The 22,218-nt window shown below is 38.6% G+C and overlaps 1 protein-coding gene across 1 annotated transcript in view; it reads left to right on the forward strand.

Annotated features, from left to right (window-relative positions):
* Positions 1 to 22,218, forward strand: part of HECW2 (HECT, C2 and WW domain containing E3 ubiquitin protein ligase 2) — a 120,971-nt gene that overhangs the window by 37,754 nt on the left and 60,999 nt on the right. Inside the window, exons 3-6 of the mRNA XM_013952299.2 lie at positions 10,016 to 10,110; positions 14,255 to 14,330; positions 16,801 to 16,970; positions 19,463 to 19,605. Of these exons, the coding sequence (XP_013807753.1) occupies positions 10,016 to 10,110; positions 14,255 to 14,330; positions 16,801 to 16,970; positions 19,463 to 19,605 (484 nt within the window). The remainder of the gene's footprint in view (positions 1 to 10,015; positions 10,111 to 14,254; positions 14,331 to 16,800; positions 16,971 to 19,462; positions 19,606 to 22,218) is intronic.

Here is a 22,218-nt window from a genome sequence, read left to right on the forward strand (position 1 = left end):
CATAGGTGTTCCTCAGTCATGGGCAGCGTTACCAGTTACCAGCTCTGCTGCCATATTAGGAACAAGAGTCAAGCAATTATGCAGCAGCTGAGAACTGTAAAAAGGGATGCTTATGAGCATATGTTGCTGTAGCGCATAGTGTGGCAGATAAATATGTCACCAGTGACATTTGTGTTTCTAGTGAGAGGCCAAAAATCGCACTGAAGCGCTTAACTGAAGTTCTGACCCCCCTTTGTAAAGTGGAAGCCTGCGCAGATCCGTGGCAACGTCTGCTCAGCAAGGCTTCTATTTTTAGCTTACAGGGGGAGGTGTAACGGTGCCGTGACTGCGGGCGCCTGCGCTCCCCCACCCCCTCCTCGCATCACTAAATCCCAGCTTATGCGGTGGGTGGCTGAGCAGTTCAGATACGACTGCTGTGGGGTGGCCTGGGCCGTGCGGCACCAGGCTGGGTGTGGGGAGCGCTGTGCTCTGCGTCTCCCAGCTCATCTTCTGCCTGCCTTTTGCAGACAGGGACGCTGCCCCGGCCTACACCAGCCGCAGTGAAAAACAGAGCCCCCCATTAGCCTCTTTCTCCTGCCATGGCACTGGTACAGTTTGTGCTCTCAGTGCAGCACTGCATGTGGTGCTGCTGTCCTGGCAAGGGAGAGAGGCAAATGGAGAGGCTGATGTCTCCAGGAAGCATGGGCTGGTTGTTACAGTTAAGGTCTCTCTGATGCATTCATCTGCTGTTGTTTTCCAAACATTGGAACAAGCTCTGCAAGTGTAGATTTCTTGTGTTTGGAAATATCATTATCAAGAGTCAGAAGATATCACATGCAGGTCATGGTATTAGGGGATTGTCCTATTTACTCCTCACAGTAGTGACATGCAGGCTCCCTCCTCTACCTATACATGAGGAGAGGAGGGGATGTTAGTCACAGCCTGGAGAAACCTTGAGCCAGCTCTGGCAATGAGAACTGATACATGCCTGTTAACAGTTACGTTAAATAACTATGACAATTGTTTAGGAATTACAGTCAAAAGAAAAATGAAACTGGCCTGAAGTTGTCTGTTGCTTTGGCAAGAAAAGCAGCTGGCCTGAAGAATTTAGTAATGTTGAATAATGAGTTGAGCTCAGTCAACATGCAGATTACCCCAAAGCGTTTGGTTGTATTTTTTTCCCTACCATTGTCAAAGCTTCAGGACATTGCATATCTTTTCACCAGTAAGGCTATAACAAGGGCAAAGTGTGGAGGACAACAGCATTGCTAACAAACCACATGCAAATGAATCTCATGCAGAAGGAATATTTCTATTTTAATTGCATTGATGTTAGTTCAGTAGGAGTCTGCGGGATTAGGGCATCAGACTCTTGCAATCCTCAATCTGTATCTTTTAAGAAAAGTCTCTTATGCCTTTATTCAGGAACTTATGCTGTTACTCCATGAGCATAATTGTAAACATATTAATAGTTAATTGAGGTCTATGGAATTTATGCTTAACATTAGACCTTGGTTAAATATTTTTCTGAATTTGGCATTACTATGTATCTGCAGTCTTGTAATGCAATTTTCCAGGCATTCAGTCTGTTCTTCCTAAAACCTCTCCTTGTAGATTTAACATCTCCTATTTCCCAAGCAAGTAACATGTATAAAGGCATAGTTTGCCATCTCCTGCGTTCAGATCAGGCAATCCACAGAAAGAAGGGGAGGGAGGTGCTCATCATATTTGTACTAAAGAGACATCACTTCCCCGCAAAGCACCAAAAACTAGCAAGACAAAGATGATCAAAGAAAACTCTCACTAGCTTTCAACAAAAATCAACACAAAAAATTTCCATAGACTCTACCCTGAGAAGGGAGAATCAAAAGAATCAGCAATGAAGTAACGAGAAATAAACTTAATGTGTTCCAGAAATAGAAGCAACCTCAGAGAGGAGTGGCTGAGGGAAGAGAAAAAGAGTATGCAGAGGGGAAATGAAGTACTTGCACAGTACCAACGCCAGCTCACCATCGCAAGCAGCTGGTGCCCTGAAGCTGTCACCGCTAGACGAAGTGGCTGGCTTTGTGCTGCAGAGGCAGCCACTACGGAGGCAGGTGCTCCTCTTTTCTTTCCCTGGGGAAAGACCAAAAGAGCGATGTAAGCATGAAAAGGAGCTCTGTCATTTTAGAGATTCAACAAAGTGAATACGAGCATCAATATCTCTGAGATGGTGTTTCATTACTTACATAATAGAGGTGGTTTAAAAACTTTCTGCTTTGAGGCTTGCTGAAATGTGTGGGAAGGAAAACAATGACTCACTAGACAGCTCTGTTAAGTTGTTGGCTGTATGAACTTCAGAAGGATTGTTTAAAAGTGACCACAGCTCCCCAAAGAGTTTTCCTACTTCTGTAAAATAAAGGGACAACTTGGAGGAGGAATGTTCTGAGCAACAGTGTGACAGTGCAGCACAGCTTAATGCTTTCATGGATTGTGTTTGGTGTGGTTATCTAGCAATTGGCCTGACATCAGCCTCTTCCTTGAGTACAGCAGGTCCTTCAGCCCCTGACGCGAGAGAGGCTGCAATTGCCCTAGAAGTGATTTAACATGGCAGAGAGTTTCTCTGGGTGTGCCAGCCTGCACTTGGGATGGCGATGGCTCCCTTTGCAGTGTCGTGCTGGAATAGACATGACAATATTCCTTACAGAGGATAGAGGTAGCAGAAAGATGCATTGAAATGATTGGCGGAAAGGGCGGCAGAAGAATATGAAAGGAACCTTGAGTTTTGTGAAGGCTGGTTCATGAAAACAGCAGCCCGTTTAGAAACTGCAGCTTCTAAATCTGCATGGTGACACTTAAGTGGTATGGATGGTCATGGGCCTGTACCTGAGGCCATGCCATGGCCCTGTTTACTTTATTAGTGTAGGCATAGAGGCCAAGGGCCTCCTTTGAGATGGATTTCATGGTCTGGAACATAAAATCATATTGATTTGTATTTATCAGCTATATTCTTGGTCCTATGAATACTACTTTCAGTATCGACAAGAAAGACCTTCCCCTACTTTACTTGTAGTGTGATATTTTTGCTAGTATTTATAATATTCTATGTCATAGTCATTACTGTAAGCAGAATATAAATATGTTTATTTGCATATATTTTCTTTACTGGTGCTGTGGGTTTACATCTTGAACTGTAATCCATAGTGGCAGCTGTTGGGATTCCTCCAGAGAGTGCCAGTCTTGTCATATCAACCGTTTCCAAGTCACCCTCGGGATGTTTGTGGTTAAATTACTTCCAGTACCACAGTGCAATACTCAGATATAGTAGCTGCACAGACTGTGTCTGTTTTGTACTTAAAATCTCAGTTTTGTGACTTGAATAAACTATGAGATATATTCAGAAAATGTAATAATACATGTTTTTGCATTGTACTAGTATAATGTTACAATTAAAGTTTTATACAGAGTTCTTTATCTTCACTCTGTATTTCCATAAAGTTGTAACTTTGCAAAAACAGTCTACAGTATCGAGACTGAAACTTGCCATACTTTGTACTCAGTGGGCAGATTCCTAGCCCAGCTTTTGTTTCATTTTGTTTAAAAATAACATGAATTTAAAAAAATCAGCTTCATAACTGAATTTGATGTTTTTAGCTTTTAAGGGCTGATCTAGTGAAGAGTTGTTTTATCTGTTAGAGATACAAGCACAGTTCAGTATTTTTAGTGGTTTTGACCAAAATGGTCAATGTTAATGAATATTCTCCCAACATGATTCATTGCTCGTATCTGGTCTTTATATGCTTTAAATGAACCTAAAATTTAAGGAAGACTCAAGTGAAATTCTAAAGGTCATATCTTACTTACGTTGAATTTTTCTATACCTTCTGAGCCTATGTAACACTGTGTAACTTGTGCCCTTATTCTAACTGGGAACTATCTTGCGATTATTGTCCCTAAGCTATTTATGAATACATTCACTGAGTTAGAAATATTTTTGTTATACTTCTGCTATTTATATCTGTTGTCTCTCAACAGCTATTTTTGAGTATCAGAAGTAACTGAGACAGAATCACATCTCTTCTCATTTTTACAATTTGTGGCAAGCCTTGCTGACTTTCTTAAGCACATAATATCCCCGGTATTTTGTCTTAAAAGTTAGATTATAATTAAATGCTTTGCCAAACCGGAATATAATAAGCAATGCTTATGACTGTGAGTAAAATTAAGACTATCTCGTAGTGATAGCAAGGTGAGTATTGGTGGCGGAGACAGGTGGACTCTTAATTTTATGAACAACTGTTTGAGTAATTTCCTTTGAAGCAGGTTAGGTGAAGAGAGACTGCTGGGACTTAAGTTGTCTGTTATTGATACTAGTTCATCCAAGAAGCTCTCTGTAAGTCTCCTTAAGCCACTTTTGAGTTTTTATTATGCCTCCTGTAAAATAAATCCTGTGATACACCTGCTGAGGGAGATGACAAGTACCTGGAGGCAACCTACTCTGGCACTTGCATTCTGCTGTTTTGTTGTTTGCTGTGCTGTTACAAGGAGGATGTAATCACAAAGATAATTGGTTAAAATGATGTAAAGAAATATCTGAATATCTAGCTTGTGTTCCTTAAACTGTCCTGATAAGGCAAACATTCAATTGAAATGATGTGCAAGCACTTCTAAAGCACTACAGTTGTCTAGTAAGTGGTTGTGTTCAGCTGAGATAAATGAGGGTTTAACCTGGGGCCTTTTCCCTGGATCACATCTCCCTTTTTAGGTTTATAAAGCCTGAGCAAAACTAACTTAATTTGTTCTAGTGCCAAAGCTTTCTTAAGGTTTGCGAAACATGCTCTCCTATTATTTTTTAGATGGGTCACTCCGTTATCAACTTTTGCTCACTGAATGTTTGAGGGTATATGTTTATATCTGCAGAGAACCATGGATTCAGCCCAAGTAACTTTTTGTGTCCATCTGAAGTGTCCGAGGATATTGGCTGCTGTGCAGCTTCCGTACAGTTCATAGGGAGTGCTGTTCATCTCCCCGAGACTGTTGTAACCCGGCCAGGATCCGACTTGTCTTCTGGAGGTATCTCTGCCCATTGCTTGTAAATGGAGTGTAGGGGGACTCCACCTCTTAATTTAAATGCTTCGTTAACTAGGATGCATCTGGAGCAAACTGTTCTTAAAGGGAAAAAATTTGTTGAACTGAATTATCTGTCTCCTGGAAAAGAATGCGTTCTTCTATAAATACGTTGGTGGTTATGTATTTCAAGTATATTTCTATGCAAAAACAGTTTTTTGTTGGACAAAGATAAAATATGAAAAGCAGGAAACAGATGAAGTGGGGGACTTGGGGGAATTATTCATGTTTTAAAAGCAAGCTATTATTTGGAATAAGCTGATGAGACAAGAGTGCACAGTCCATAGAGAGAAATACAACACTATAATCTCATGCAGAAGTTCTTTTGAAATTCAGATGTCAGTGTTTGAGTCCCAGAAACCCTTTGTTAATTCCAACATTTTTATATAATGGATCTGAGCTGTAAGTCTATGGCTATAAAATGGTAACAGCCATTGGCTTTAGAAAGATGGGATTATGGTGTTATGGAGTGTTAAGATTGATTAGTTAACATAGCCTTTTTTATATGGCTCTGTGTGATAAGTTTTAAAGAATCATAGATACCCAAATTTCATTTTGTCCTATTTTTAAATGAAGAGAAAATGTCTGCTGGCTATAAAATTTTCTTACAGACTATGTGATGTCTGGAGGAATGTCCCTGAGAATGGAATGGATGTGGGGCTCTCTATGGGGCCTTATAGGTAGTAACTGAGATGTGTTTTTATCAGGACAGCCACAGCTATCAATTGTCAATGCATCTGGAGCACAGGAATCCATCAGATATCAATCACAAATATTCTAATCACAGTTTCTCTGATAACAGAAGGCAAGAAATGCCAAAGAGCCAGATCCGCAGTACTGTGAGTTGACAGGGGGCTCCACTGAGATTGCTTTCATTGTTAAGTATTAATTGTAGTTTCTACCATTATTAGTTATGGAAAAAATTTACACTAGCTGTTTTTGGTCCCATGAAGGAATTGTATTCTTGCTATATGCAAGGTCCAATCTTGTAAACCCATATTCACTTTGGTGATGTCTGTATGCATGTGCCCTATTGCCCACTTTTCAACTTCATGCCACATTTCAAGCCCTGCTTCTTTTGTGTCAATCCCATCAACTCATTGCAAACGACAGTTCTGCAGTTCATGTGTGTAGGGCTGTGCAAGGCCCAAGCCGAATCAACACTACTTCTATCGGGAAGTGGGGGAAAAGGTCTCCATATGTCATATTTCTAAGTGCTCGGCTGGCTTTTTCTAACCACTTCAAGCAATTAGTCCTGAAGAGTTCTGGGTGTTTTTGTGTTTTTGTGTGTGTGTGGGGGGGTTGTTTGTTTTGTTTGTTTTTTTTTACTCGGTTAATATGAAATGCCTCTTTCAATCTATTTCTTGCATTGAACATTGTGTTCTTCCATCACTAGCCACACACAGTTATTAGAGAGTGCTATGTGCTTGTAGAAGTCATTATGAGAGAGACATCTGAGGATCAAAAGCTCCTAGCTTTGCATTTCAGCCTTTAGGGGAGCATACATGCCACTGTAATGAGAATGGGTAAAAAAATTGCTGTCCGTAATCAAAGACATTATGGTAGTGCATAGATGGACTTTCCATTGCTAGGGTCTTTTCTGAAGAGATACATTTTGAGAAATTAGTCATTGTCGGCAGACTGAAAAACAGCAGCTCCAGAAACCCTCTGAAATCAAAGAGTGGGTCTTTAATTTGTAAAGCTGACCAACACAGTTGGAAAGAAGAAGGCTTGGTGAAATAGTTTGTCATCTTACTATCCTCTCACATAGTTGTAATATGTTCACAATATGCAATTAAGACTCAAGACTTAATCCTTGTTACTTGATATATTCATTTTACGCAATATGAAGAGCCAGGCACTTGTGAAAGTTGGCAGGACTTACCCCAAGCTCTGGAACTCCAATTTTATGTGAGCTGGAAATACTTATGTGCCCATTCAGCTGTAGACATTGTTGATCAGTCAACAGAATTCCTCAGTTTAGGAAGAACTTGCAGGTTCTGACTCAAAATTGTTACACATATCTAATAAACTTTTGTAGGTGATTAGAAATCCTGTTTGTATTTTGAATTTTACTTTAAAGCTTGTGGTAAATAGAGCAGGTTAGATAAGTCATATTTTGACTGTGCGTATAAACTCAGCTGTAAGTCAGAAGAAGTGAGATCAGCAGCTGTCTACTGGGTAAGTCCCTGGTGGCACTGTAAGCCAGATGCTTTCCTTTGAAGGACTGTTCTGAGATGCTTTCTCTTTGTTCTCGGGGGAAGATAGTAAATGAATGTTGAACTATAACTGCAGCACATTAAAAGAATTATTTTTGGCTGAGCAGGCTTGCAGAATGGATTTTTGATCCTCTCTGAATAGGGATAAGTGGACATTTCATCTTACAGCAATGAAGTACCTCAGCCTTCAAGGAATCATGTTGCCTGTCTCAAAACGTCGTTTGGTACATTGCAGTTTTGTATTTGAGGACTACTGACATACTGTTGAACCAGGTCGGAGGGACTGCACTGCACAGACCTTCATGCACATCTTCTGGTCTGTCTGAACCGGATGCTATAATTTGTGCCTGTCTCTGGCTGTTTCTGTACCCAGAGGTAAACCGTCACCAAACTCTCACAGAAGAGTTATCCCAGCAGAGAAGGAAAACAGAGAGATTGTTCTAGATAGGGCGAATACCACAGAATCAAAGTCAGCCGTAATTATAGCTGTTTAGCCCAGTTGGGAGAACACAGAGAAACAACAGCGGAGGTCAGGATTTATTTAAGCATAATACTCTTTTGTTTGCAGTAAATGCAAGCAGCAAACTAAGCTCTATTCAGTGGGACCAGAAGCAAGGTGAAATGTTCCCCTTTCCCATGTTCCAACATTAAGTGCTTCAAGCTTCCTTCACATATGTATCATGCAACTTCTTCCAAAGTGTGACAGGGATCCTTGTAGCAAATATCTTGGTAAGGCTTTTTCATAACCAATTATAATGAAACAGTAGCAGAAATATTAGCTGGAAAATTAGGTAAGTTACTTTTTCTTAAGCAATAGAAGGTCTCAACACAGGAAGAGGAGGTAACCAGCTGCTTTATGCTTAATTTACTGTTAAGTGTTTCTGGAAACAGATCACTGAATGATGGATCCTACTCATATAGAATGACCTTTCCAAAGTACACTGAACAGCCTATTTACAGCTTTCCACCATGATCGATCATGCTTGGATCTCCACTCCTATCTGAACATCAGAATATCTATAGGGCTAATGTGGAACCCCAACTTTGAGAACTTGAGTTTTGTAATATTTTATCTCATCCTCAAGATATGTCTATTACGACCATCAAGAATATTTTTGGACTGGCATACTAAACACTAGTAGAAGGTTTGACAGGTCACACAAAAGGGGAGATCTTAAAAGTGGGGCTCTGCAGGAGATGGTTGATACAAGATGCAGTGCTTTTAAACATTTTCATCAGTGATCTGGAAATAAATCTAAGATACCTACTGATTTCATCTGTGGGTAGTATGAAATTTAGGGAAATGGAGAAAAACAATGAAAGATCCATGTAGAATGATCTAACAAGATAGGCACAGCCAAATGAAATTAATTTTGATTTGGCTGACTTCAGGATGATAAGGCAGGAAGGCCGTGGCTGCAGAGTGGGTGAGTGTATCCTGCATCTGAACATCAACTTGCTGTGTAACCTGTGGCTGAGACCTCCAGTGAGTAAAGTGGAGAAGGGGCAACAAAGAGCACAGTACTGATCAGAATAGATGGTCTAATGATTTCTTTTCTCCTCAATCTCCTAAGAATTAAGTCAGAGGAAGAAGCACAATTGTCTTGCAGTAAATATGGGTGTATTATAATCCACATAAACATACCCTGAATCTCTGTCCTTATTCCCTGCAAACCTGTGTTTAACTGTGCGTGGAAGGATACTTGGAGCCATTCTATTCTCTGTGCCCTTTTCTAAGGTTAGGGAAGAAGTGCAAGGCAGGTAGCCTCAGCCACCACCGCGACTCAAGAGCTCGCTGCACTTGGCACATATTCACCAATGCGGGTCTCCCTTCTATCCTGTCTTGGCGAATCACAGTTACTATAGGGGAAAGTAATTTATTTGAGAATTATTACTTTGATATGAAAGAAGCCTGTTTAGATTGCATAAACAGGATGCCTCTCTTTAAGTCATCATGTCAGCATAATGTATGTTAATGCATTCATCTAAACAAGCTACACAGCACTTTCCATTTGAGAAGCAAAGTAATCAGTTGCTTTAACTATTTCATAGAGTATCAAGATGTAGCCTATCTTTAATTCCACCTGTGTTTATAAAGCTGTAGAGAGAGGCCTCAGTTTCCATCTGATTAAATAACTTAAGAATAAAACAAATACATATCGAATTTTTTGATTTCTAACTTCCAAGTCTGTTGAAAAAATAATAATTCACATTCACCCTCTTATGTTGAAATGGACTTGTCTTCGCAGCTCAATATTAATCTCATTTCCTTCCCCTCTGGATCCGTTCAAAACAAAAAAATGGGTTAATAAAAACCATGGTTTGTAAATACTTAGACCTTTCTTACTCATTAGTGACACTGGACATCTTAACTGCAAGAACTGGAAAAAATGCACTGCTGGTTTTTTACTGACTCTGAGTAGAAATCTAGTTAAAATAAAAAAAGTGCAGAGGTTACTTGCATTTTAGCTAAAAACTTTATTCACTTTTTTTTGAGAGATAGGCTTCTACAGGTTGAGAGAAAATATATTTCAGTTACAGTTGTGTGCTTTTATAGTGAAGATGTTTCAGTAAACTGTGCTGGTGAAACAGCCCACACATTTGAACAGAAGCAAACTATGACTCGCCATTTGCATGTATTCCCTTCGCTTCTCCCTCTTGCCCAATGTCAGTCACCAAGGATTTCATGCGATTAATGTTTTGTTTTCCAGCTGAAATAAAGATCTGTTTTAAATACTACCATGGTGTTAGTGGGGCCCTCCGAGCTACTACTCCATGTATCACTGTGAAAAACCCTGCTGTGATGGTAAGTTTAGCCTATTTATTTGTTCATTTTATCTATGTAAGAAGATAATATTAAATATCAGCTAAACGTATCGATATAAATCTCCTAGTTTTACAATCAACTGCAATTTTTGCAAAAAATGAGATAGCTTAAAAAAATCATCAAAATCAGGAAATACTTTTCTAAGTTTTGTAGTTTTAATGATTAAAAAAAAATCTTTTTGCTAAGAATTTGACTTTGCTTGCTTTCAATTTTGAGGCTGCAGTTATGCTGTAATTTAACACCCTAGGTAAACATTTTCCAATGGTTATCTAATTAAAACTGAATCCTTATCAAAGTCTCCATTTCTTATTACTGTTTGTTAATATTTAAAGTTAAGCTCTTGATGAGATAGCAATTATTAATATAAAAAATAAGACTGACTTGACAACACTCCTCTTGCAGAAATAAGTGGATTCTTTGAGTGTTCATGTACCATTGAAATTTAGATAATTCTCTATTGAGAGTTATTGTTTCCTTATTACAATTTCATTATGACATTTCTTCTTCTGAAATAGAGGATGTTTTAAAGGAATTTTTAAATTGTTTAAAATAAATGTAAAACTTTTAACTGACTACATACTGTTTTTCTAAGAAGAGTCTTCCAAACTTGCATCCAGGTGCTTTTGATTATCAATTAGGCTAGATATTCAGCTTACCTAATGTTCCACAGTGCATTTGATTCATTGATGTTGGCTGCCAAATACATAATGCCCCATCTGTCAGGATAGTGTCTTGACAACTACAGTGTTGAAGATACTGCAGAGCACAAGTTATTCAAGCTAATCTGCTTTTACTCTGATCTTTCACTTCTACTTTTTCAGCATTGTATACTACATACAAGTGAATGTTATGGCTATGTGATATTGTATATGTTATACTAGATTTTATATCTCAGTCTACCAAATGTTTTGTTCTTTCTGTTAGAACTACTGTTCTAATACTGTCATTTAATTGCCAGATCTTTGTCACTGACTATAAATGATATGGGTCCGTAGCAGGCATATGAGCTTTGATATTTTACATTAGAAATTGTGCTACAATTATTGAGCTCAACAACCCCTGTTTTTAGTATCACTTTTTAAATTGCAGACTATAAGGTAGCCATATTTTGGATGGCTCAAAATTATCCTTACAGTGGGTTACTGCTTGCTGCTCTATATCGTTACTGAGAAGCAGAATGAGTATACTGGAATGGAGAAACCATTAAAACTCTTACGTTTTCTTGACCTTGTCATACTAGTCACCATTATTTTGGAAGTTCACTGCACAAAAGGACATCTGAACTTTTCTCTTTCAATATGCATTTATATCTTTGGGAGTTACCTGCAGCCTGTTTGTCAGTCATTGGTCAATATTGTGTAGTTAACCATGTATCACTATTAAAATTTTTGCTTCCTTTGAAAGGCGGCACAGAGTCCTGAGTATCCTGGAGACTGGTCGTAACCCTGATACTCTTGATAGAAGATGTAATTCTATGTAAACATGTTTGTGCTAACAGTATGGAGCTCTAACGAACAAGTGTGCTGTTAGTTTCCCTGATAAGAATGTCATATGAGAGCTCAGATGAGACTTCCTAAAAGTGTTATCTTGGATTAGTTGTACATAAGTATACCTATTATTAAATGTTAATACTGCACACCATTTTCATATTTTCAGAGTTAAACTTTAAGCACTGTCTAATGGAGGACATCATATTCTCTTGGTACTGGTGACATCTCTTACTACAGAAATGTTGGTTGTGGTAAAAGAGTCAAGGCACGCATCCATGCTTTTTTTTAATCTGTAATAAGTTACCTGCTTACTTGGATCTTTCTGAATTTCTGAATTTTGGTATTACGTGGTTAGACATTTGGTGAGAGCCAAATCACACCAAGTATTTCAGTCTGTCCTATGTTTTGGATAAGCAATTAACATTCTGTTGTTGTGTTCGTTTGAACACTGTTCTAGTGTAAAAACAGGGTCTGATCTAGCATTCAGGAACACTACAATTTCCCAGGTGAGCTAGCTTTTGGAGTTCAAAATTCTAAGTATTTATGGTGGGATCAAATTTGGAAATTTGAACAGAAAAGTTGAAATTGCTGTTCAGATCGTAATGGAACTGGAAAACAGTGTATAGTGAATGGTGACACTGATATGTCTGAAGCAATGTCAGCTTTGTGGGGGACTCCACTGCTGTAAAACTGCTAGAGAATAGAGTTATAAATCGTTGTATTATAACTGAATCGTGGGCAGTCATATTTTCTATAAAACATAAAAAGTGATGATTAGCTATGTAAGCAATATTATTCATACAGTAACCTAATATAAACTGAGTCAGTGACTTGGCAGAAAAACGTGTATAGAAGGAGGAAGGCCTTTTTGTTGCTGTATGATGTTTTTAACAAGAAATCAGTGCCTGTTAGAAGAAGCCAAAGAAAGAGAGTGCGCTGAAATATGCCTAGTTGCTATGGTCCTGCCCGTCCAGCGTCAGCTCCGCAGGCATTAGCTCCTTGCTGCTTCCCCGGAGGAAGCTGAGCCGCAAGCCACCGCGGTGTCTTCGAGGCCCTCCTGATCTTCCTGCCAGCTGTTGCTGCTCAGGGCTCCGTACAAAGTCATTGCAATAATGATTTCGTGCTCGGTGGGAAAGTAGTAGAGTTTGGAGCATTGTGGTGAGAAATGTTTTACCTTGAAAATGATGGTGAATCATGAATCGAGCGATGCGAAAAGGAAATGGGCTGGAATGTGAACAGTGTCAGTTCCCGTCACAGCGCGTTCCCTCACCGTGTGCCCAGCCCTGGCGGGACGTCAGGCATCCACGTCATTGCTCTTCCTTTAGCGCTTGATTTGTTTGCCTGCGTGTTACGCTAAATGTGAGAATTTCACAAAGAAAGAAATTCTGCAGTATCAATTGTTGATTTTGCTCCAGTATTTACACTGATTTTGGTTTTGTTCTTTCAGTGTGCTTGCTAATCGTGGGAAGTATTTGAAAGTTAATGATATTAAATTGCTTATGAAAAAGTATGGTTGCATTTTCAGTTAGTACAAAGCTGTTTTCTTAACAGTTTCCATATTCTAGCCTGGCTATCAAGTCTCCCCAAATAATTTATCAATCCCATAAATTCTAGTTCATCTTCTAAACTACTGTCCAGCTGCTAAATATTGCTTTACGTACTTTATCGACACACATAGGTGTACAAATTTTTATTCAACTTAATTTTATTGCTGAATAGATCAGATGAATTTCTGTTTTATTCCTAGTATATATATCGCCAGTGTAGTGTCTGGATGAAGCTTTGTCAGTAGGCTGTGTAATCTCTTCTGTCTGGGAGTGAGTGCAGTGCCTACCTGCAGAACCATTTCACTTTTAATGTAATTCCATCAATGTTTTTATCTGAAATTTCTTAACTGGATGCACATCTTCTTCCTGAAAAGCAAATTCTTCTGTTAATCATAAGAACTCTACTTGTGTATATAGTAATAGGACATATTAATACATGAGAAACTTTTTTTTTTTTTTAAAGTAATACAGAAATCCCTTGTTAGGAAAAGTAGAAACCAAACCCGAAAATCTCTGAAATATGAGCATAGCTTTTAGATCACATTCATAGTTAGATAACTGACATGCTTTTCTTTAAAAAAAAAAAATATATATATATATAAAAATATATATATTTTTTTGTTCATAGATCTGAAGACTTTTGTTAGTCTATCCGTGATCTCTTTGCCGAATCTTTTTTGTTGCAAAGTAAACTTTCTGTTTGTGAAAATCAACAAAAGTTACACGTACTATCACTGGCTAGCTCATACTTTGGTATATATTACCAATTCATACTGTTGATCAGTTTTAGAAAACCAAAACCCATAAGAAAATACTTTTTTTTTTTCTGATTAATCATCTCTTCCCATATAATAGCCTATATATGCTCTGTTCTGATGGTTCCAAGGATTGGTATGTTAACACCACATGGTATAAATAGTAGATGTTTTCCTAGAAACAGATGGTATAACTTTTCCTGTGGGTAGTAGTCAGGAGTTGGTCAGATTCTTCCCCTGCCTACTACTCTACAATTGCCTAATCGTTGTCAAACATGTATAAAAACAGATGAAAACTTCTGGGATACACTTTATTTTTTCTCCTCTTCAGATGGGAGTAGAAGGCATGGATGAAGGTGCTTCTGGAGCCCAGCACTCTCGGAAGTTGGTCAGCTTTACCCTGTCAGGTAAAAAGCAATCTAGTTTTTGCAAATTATTTTTACAAAAAGAGAAAAAATTGTGTTAAAATATTCAAACGCAGAATGCATTTCTTTCTTAGCCTCTCTAGGAGTTCACTCTAGTGGCTTGAAAGATGTTATTTTGGGGGAGAAACTTCTGTTTGTTGAAAACTAGCTAGAATTGCAAATCTCTAGGAATTAAAGAAATGGATTTGGTGGATCTCAGCATGAGAAATGTGCAGAAATTTTCAGTTTGCCCAAGGGACAATTCCTCTCAGATTGAAGAGTGAAAAACTTAGCCTCGAAATAAATTGCAAGTTTGTCCCATCCCTTTGAAGAAAGCAGTAAAAAAGCAATGGCTGCAATTGGTGGTTTAAAAATTATATTTACTTGTAACAGAGAGAGCTAAGCTGTCACTACTGAAAAATAGCTGAGGGGTACAGTTTACCAGCCTCACTTGTTTTAATTAGCACTAGACCACGAATATTCAAAAACCAAGGGTAGAACTAATGACTTTCAAAACGTTTCTTCAGAGAAGGCATGTAAGAGGAGATAGGGAAGCACTGGTGCAGTCAGGCGGAAGGTATACAGAAGAAGATATATGGAGAGCTTTGCAGAACATAGGCAGGATTTGATAGTTTTCTAGCACCAAACAGATAAATTGGCTTCTGGACCCAAGGAGCTATGGTGACAGTGTCTTCATTCACCTGTTGCTATAGTTGTAGGCACTTACGCATTTCCTTTAAATTTCTCATTCCTTGTGCTTCTGTCCTGTAACTGCAGACTAGAATCTGGAAGGGAAAAAAACAAGGCAAGTGAAATAATTTCTCTGGTTTTCCTTCCTTTGGTACAATTTGAAGAAGGTTATTTGAAATGTGTGTCCCTCCAAGTCTTTGTTAAGACCACTTTAAGAAAATACGTTTGGTTGAACACACATCAAATTGTTGAGGATCAAATGATGGCAAAGGATGGATGTTTCATAGCAGTCTCTAAAATGAATGAGGAAAACTTAAGTGAGCCGGTTGGCTGAATCTTCCTGACTAGGTGCCATTTATAAATCATGACAGTGTATTTCATACATCATTAGTAACATTGTATAGTATATTACCATATTAGCAAATCAGTGTGAAATAAGTTTGTTAATGGAATTGAAAAATCATCTGCTTCATGCCTGGAGATCTTACAGGTTCGTAATCTGTGCTTGTGTAGACTGATATAAAATTAAATCATGTAGATATTTTTTTAAATGGGGGAAAACAGTGTGTCTTTTCATTGCTAGGGAGCCTTAGTCTCTTCGTGGTTGTCTCGCCTTTCACAGCTGGTGGACTGCCATGCACCACTGGACACAGCAGGCTGCCTTTGTCAGAAGCATCTCTGTGCTCTCTCCTGGCAAAGCAGTTTCTGAATGGCTTTAGTTCAGAGATCATGATAGAGAGCTCTGTGCATGTTTGCTGTTGTTGTGCATACAGAGTTGATGTTTTTAAAGGGAGCTACTTGCTATTTCATTGTATTTCTACTATGCAGTTTAATTCTGAACATTAGGTAGGATTTTTTTTTTTTAACTGAATCCATAGGTGTGGCATTTCATTTTAGTGCACTGAATTTTGCCTTCATGTATAAATGGCTCATCTAAGTGTGTATGTTCCAATTGCAGTAGGGTCATGAAGACTGCTTGCTACATGCTAGAGTACCTAATGGAGAAAGGCAAAAAAATCTTTTGCTACAGCAAGCCTAAACAGAGAAATGTTTTACAGTTAAGTTTAAAATCTAATATTTTATTAAAAATGCCCTCTTTCTTTTTGCTCTTATTGAAGCTCATGCACTCATTAATGTCCTTAGGCATGAGAATATGCATCCAACAAAGCCATTCCTTATTATGGCAAGTTGCAAGAAGTTACAGTACAAAGTTTTCCATAGATGGAAAGAAGCGTTTTCAGAAGACCTTGCCTCCTTTGGTGTGGGATAGTTTGTCTTCCTCCAAGCTGGGAGAGTGTGCATCATAGTCCAGAGCAATCTTGTTAATGAATATTTGAAACTGTGTTTCTCAAAGTCTCAACTCTGAGAAAGCATGAGTTCACTGTGTTACCTCCTATACAGTTTTTTATCTTAGTCGCTTTCCCTCATCCAGAAACAGAGCAAGTACTGTGGGTTTTTTAAGAGTGGAAATACCTTAAGTACTGAGAAAAACATTTGTGTGTAAGTTAAAAGTTCATGCTATATTTTGTGTTACAAATGACTGGAGGCCAGAATGTAAATGAGGATATTGATACCTTTCCTCTCTATAGTCTCTTGGGAAAACACTTGACTTCCTGCTTTAACTATCTTCCGTGCACCAGTTACTGTATGACTAATGTTAAGTTGCTTTATTTAGTGGTTTAGGGTAAACTGATTTCCTGGGTAATATTTTAGGAATATGCCACTTCATGAACTAGTTTTAATTACTGCATTCTTTTTTTCTTCCTTCTTTTCTTGCTTAAAGATATTAGAGCAGTTGGACTTAAAAAAGGCATGTTCTTCAACCCTGATCCTTATCTAAAGATGTCCATTCAGCCAGGCAAGAAAAGTACATTTCCTACATTTGCTCATCATGGTCAGGAAAGAAGGTCGACTATCATCAGTAACACAACTAATCCTATTTGGCACAGAGAGGTAATGTATGCCTTTTAAGAGCTGTCTGCCAGCTGATGCAGTGTACAAGGCTTATATTTTCCTCTTTATGCATTGGTCCTGACTGTCTGAAGGCTGCGAGCCTATTTTGTAGCTAGTGATTTAAAATGACACACAAATTAGAGTAATTCAGGAAACCCTGTTGTTGGACACAAACAGCTATCATCTGCATGTTTAAGCTGTGTGTTTAAGCTGCACTGCTGTGAGGTTTTCCTTCCCTTCTCTGCTAACAAGAGTTGGAATCATTCAGCAACCCTGTAGATTCCTTGAAATTGCAAGAATAAATTAATTAAAATGGATTATATGTTGTGAGAAGACTCTTTAAGAAAAGGTGCAATAAGCAAGCATTCATACTCTGTGACTGCAGCCACTGTTCATTCAGAAACGATGCTCTCGTTGCACATAGCAGTTGGCAAGGTTTCTGTTTTGTCAGGCAGGCGGGATGCTCTTTGGTGTACTGTATGTGCTGCTGTAGAAAGGAAAGCCCAGGAAGGAATTACAGCACCACCTAGCAAGGAGAAAAAAAGGCAGCTTGGCAGAAGCCACTTTTCCAGGTTTGTTTGTACTGGGTAAGCCGTGCAGGTCTCAGGGAGGGAGCGGGAGCAATGCGGTCCCACAGCTGGCTTCAGCGCACAAGCAAAGCTGTGCCTTTGAAGAGAAATGGTTATGTGGGAAATGGTGTTGAAATAAACCCCTCCATAATGGCAGAAGTCCGTAGTCTTTGAGGACCAGTGAGTGGGCTTGGAGAATATTTCCACAACTTGTAAGCAAATCGAACAAGCACTAAAGCAGGACAGGGCAGGGCCAGCATTAGCACTGCTTCTTGAGTGCTTGGTTGAGAGAAAGACTGTAGATTTGTGAAAGACTTCAGAGTTTGAGAGTTTTAATCTCTAAATCGATTCATATTCTTTTTGTCTGCCTCTCCGTCTGTCCATCTAGTAGACTGTAGGAAAATCTACTCATGTTTTTCCCCATCCTTCTCCTTCAGTCCCCTGTTTTTGCAGCTTATTGCAAAAGTGATAATGTTCACTGGAGCATACATTACATCATCTTGCTTTAACTGCTGGATCTTCCCCGTAGCAATGCTCTGACAATACCAACTCATGATCCCATCACATATGCTGGACTAGTGGTGCAGAACTGATCCTTTTTTACCTCTACTCCTTTCTGAAAAATGATATGCAATTTTATAGCAAACTGAGAGTGACAAATTTTAAGTTCTGTTTATCACAGGATCCCAACTCTGCCATTTATGCTGCATAAGAAAGTGATTTTATTCCTGACCCAATTTAATTGCTGTTTTTGAATATATTTAGTTGATGTCTATAGTGGAGCTGAAGGGTTTTTGCTTGTTTTGTACTCTGTTCGATACATCTTTAGCTATCCAGCTAGACGTACATTAGCCATTGTACTGAAGTCGTGATTTGCTCCGAGATCCTAAAAATGGAGGATAACATAGGCTTTTCTGAGTAGATTTGACCCATACTTTTTTGTTTGTTTGAAACATCTTATAATCTAGAGGAAAAAAAATCTTTGGTTTCTAAACCTGTGTTCCTAAGGGAGTTTGTCAGCATGCTGTGCATGCATGCGTGTGTGTGTGTGTGTGTGTGTGCGCGCACGCACGCTCATATATCTGCCCCTGTACCGGTTTTGAATCTCTCGGCCATCTTCAGTCAAGTTTGACAGAGCAACGCAGATCTTGGAGATGAAGTATTCATAAATTTTGTGAAAATGAATGCTAGGCTGAAGGTGTGACTGTGATAGTGTTCCCTCTGAAGGAAAGGTGGGAGAATGACTTTATTAGACATCAGGAAATCATTTGTAAATTAGCACCATGTGATATAAATGCCCCAAGTGCAGGAAAAGCTTCGGTTGAAGCTTAACACCTTTCACTGTTCATTGAGAACATTTGTGAACTTTGGATCAAAAATCTACATGAAATTCTGCTCCTTTAGTTCCAGTGTTCACAAAAATACTGTGTGTTTCTGACTTTGTCACGTACACAGAAAATTAACTCAGCAACACTGTGGTGACAGAAGGGAAGTTCTTGAAGCACAGCCTGGAAAGAGACTCTTTCCTCCTTCCCCTTGCACTGACGCTGCTACTCTTCTATTCCCTGGCATAGTACAGTAAGGATTCCTTCTCCTTTTACTTTCTACTGTCTAAACTGAAGCAAGCATTAGGATACACTGGTTCCTCCTTTCTGGCATGGACCAAAGTGCTTTCCTGCAGTGTGGTTTTCTCCTGAGCACTTATTTTTGAGGAACGGTAAAGGCATGGGCTTTCTGAGAGGCTGATTATATGTGCGGAAATACAGTTCTTACTAAATGTTGTTGACATTGTTCTGCAGTATGGAAACTGCTGCACTCATCAGTTATTGCTTTTGGAGTTCACTGCAAACTGGTAGTAATTATGTTCATACTTTCTGAATAAAGGTATATTGATGTGGTGTCAAATATGTTCTTTCCTTCCAGAAATATTCTTTTGTTGCACTTCTAACAGATGTCCTGGAAATTGAGGTTAAAGACAAATTTGCCAAGAGTCGTCCAATCATCAAGCGCTTTCTTGGGAAGTTAACCATACCAGTTCAGAGACTATTGGAGAGACATGCAATTGGGTAAAATTTTTAATGCTAACTTTCACTGATCAGTGAGACTCAGCATCTGGGATACTGGCCCAGAGCAGCCTTATCCAGCTAATTCTTTACAGACCTATTGAATCTGTATTAGGAAATTTAATAAATATCTTTACTAAGAATATGTAGCCGTATTGCCTGATTGGAAAACATCTGTTTCTTAGCCTGTTCTGAATGTACCCATGTTTGTGTATACGTGTGTGTAATTTGTTTCTAACTTAGTTTCTTTACACAAACAATTTTTACCTGTGGCTAACTAACCCAGAAGCAAGTTACTGTTTAGCACAGTTCTATACGATTGTGTGCAAATTCTTTAGAACAAGCAGATTTTATTTTCTCACTACTTTTACACTTAAAGCATTTTTAATTGTCAGTTTAATAATCAGAGTTTTAATATCCCTTCAGCTAAGTGAGCAGAACTGCAAGGCTGTGGCTGGTTGCTTTTCAGAATGTAGGTGATATTACACCACTAAAATTGCCTTAGCAACTGTGAACAGAGCACTGATGAGACTCAAAATTAAAAATCTATTGTGCTGTTTAAAAAAAAAATCTGTTTTTTTTTTTGTTGGCTATCTGTAGTATTTTAAAGAAACACGTTTTTGAGATTTTGAGTTTTTTTTTTTTTTTAAGCTTCAGACTGGTCACTGGAAGGGATCAGAATACAGTCAAATGTATGATCAAACTGGGCTACAATATGCACTGAGAAGAGTCTAAGACAACAACTTCACAGTTGGGCACTGTGATATGTTGGTGTGAAGCAAATGACTGGAGGTGCAGCAGTGTGTGCAGAAATATAATTTTACATTTAAGAAAAAACAGTATTGTACAGTATGTTATTTTGCCAGAATCTTTTGACCTTTATATGCTATATTTAACAAATCAGGTAGAAAAAATAATTCCTCAAAAGACAATGGGAGGAACTGAATTGTTCAAATATGTTTTGTATCGGGCCTAACTCAAAGTCCACCAAAGTTAATGTGTCTCCATTAAGTTTAAGTGGGGATGAGGCCCACAAGGAAGAATGGAAGAATGTTTTCTTCCTTGAGAGCTTAAGAGCATGGCAGTATCATCACGCTTTTGTACAAAAAGCGGGATATAAACTACTGCCTCCTTTTTCACAGATATTCCCATCAAAATAACAAGTTGCATAAATGGAGAAAAGCAAATTCAATTTGAAAACAGTTTTCAGCTTTAAATTTCCAAAGTGGTGGTTACACTGGTAAGTAAAATAAGAATAAAAGTGTAAGGGTAGCTTAAAATTCTGATGGTGTCTTCTGATACAGAATTTGTTTAAAAGAAAATGAAAGAAAGAAAGAAAGAAAGGCCTGCCCATATGCTTTGTAATGGTATCCAAGTGCAGTTCAGGTGTACATGCAATCTAACTTTACTAAGAAATGTTTCATCTCTGAGTTTCAACAAATTGTTATAAGTTGGAGCAAGGAGCTTTTTCTAATAAATTTGCACACTGCTAGATACTCGGGAACAGCATGGTGACATAGATTTGTTTCAAAATCTGGTTCAGGGTGTTCATTTCCATGCTAAATCCCCAAATGTTTTTCTGTCCTGCGATTTCTCATGGTGTGAAGTCTGGGAACTACCTACTTTGTTTGCTGTGTTCATCCATATGTGCTCAATTCTTTTCTACTACCTCCCCCTCCCCCCCCAAACCAAAAATTCTGGAAGAGATTTTCAGCTTTCTTCTCCATACTTCAGTTATGTATATTTGATAAATCAGATTTTTTTAGGAAAGAAAGGGGTGTATAATAAATATGTAGGAAGAACCTGGGTAAGTATTCAGTTTGCTTTTGCCATGCTGCTGTTAGAATAGACTTTAAGTAAGTCTTGCAGATATTCTTGCTTCTATCTGTAATTTATGCCTATTTGTGTTTTTTGTGTGCCAAGCAGTTATCAGGGTTCTGTTTTCCTAGGTATCCTAAAGACAGACAGTCCTTTAGCCAGAAACTTTGTAAAGGAAAGGAGTGGGTAATACAGACATGAAGCAGAAATGAAGCACATATGCAATCAGTTGCCATTATTCTTTTATTTTATTTTTTGTCAAGCAAGTAAAACATTTTTGCTTTCTTCCTCTTCATTGTGGGTGACATTAAGGACAACTGAAACCCTCTGCTGGGACAGGTTAAAGTGTAAACTTGAAAAGATTACATGAATGAAGTCTGAAAATTTGTATGCCATGCACTTAATTTGCCCCTCCTCGTATTAATGATTAGTGTTAATGAAAGGGTGAATTCTGGAACCAGCCGTTCTTCAGACAGATGGTGCTAGAATTCAGGCCTAAAATTAGCTGTCAGTCGAGCTCCCAAGTTTGCACAGTGAAATGGGCAAGTGGCTTTGAATTTCATAGAAAATATCATATGTAAGCATGAGAATGAACTAGTATTGATTCACTGAATCCAGAGCAGGCGTTATTCATTTCATGGCCTGCTCTGATCTTGATCGGCCTAGAGTAGTGTGAACCTCACACAGACCTGTGGAAATCTCAAATGACAATCTTCTGAGGATGCCCCAAGTCTAGCTGCATAATTGCAACTGGAGTACGGAGCGATGAATCTGCGACACAGATGCTGCAGTAATTTG

This window comes from Apteryx mantelli, chromosome 6 (genome assembly GCF_036417845.1).
Source record: "Apteryx mantelli isolate bAptMan1 chromosome 6, bAptMan1.hap1, whole genome shotgun sequence".
In the NCBI taxonomy this organism is placed as follows: Eukaryota; Metazoa; Chordata; class Aves; order Apterygiformes; family Apterygidae; genus Apteryx; species Apteryx mantelli.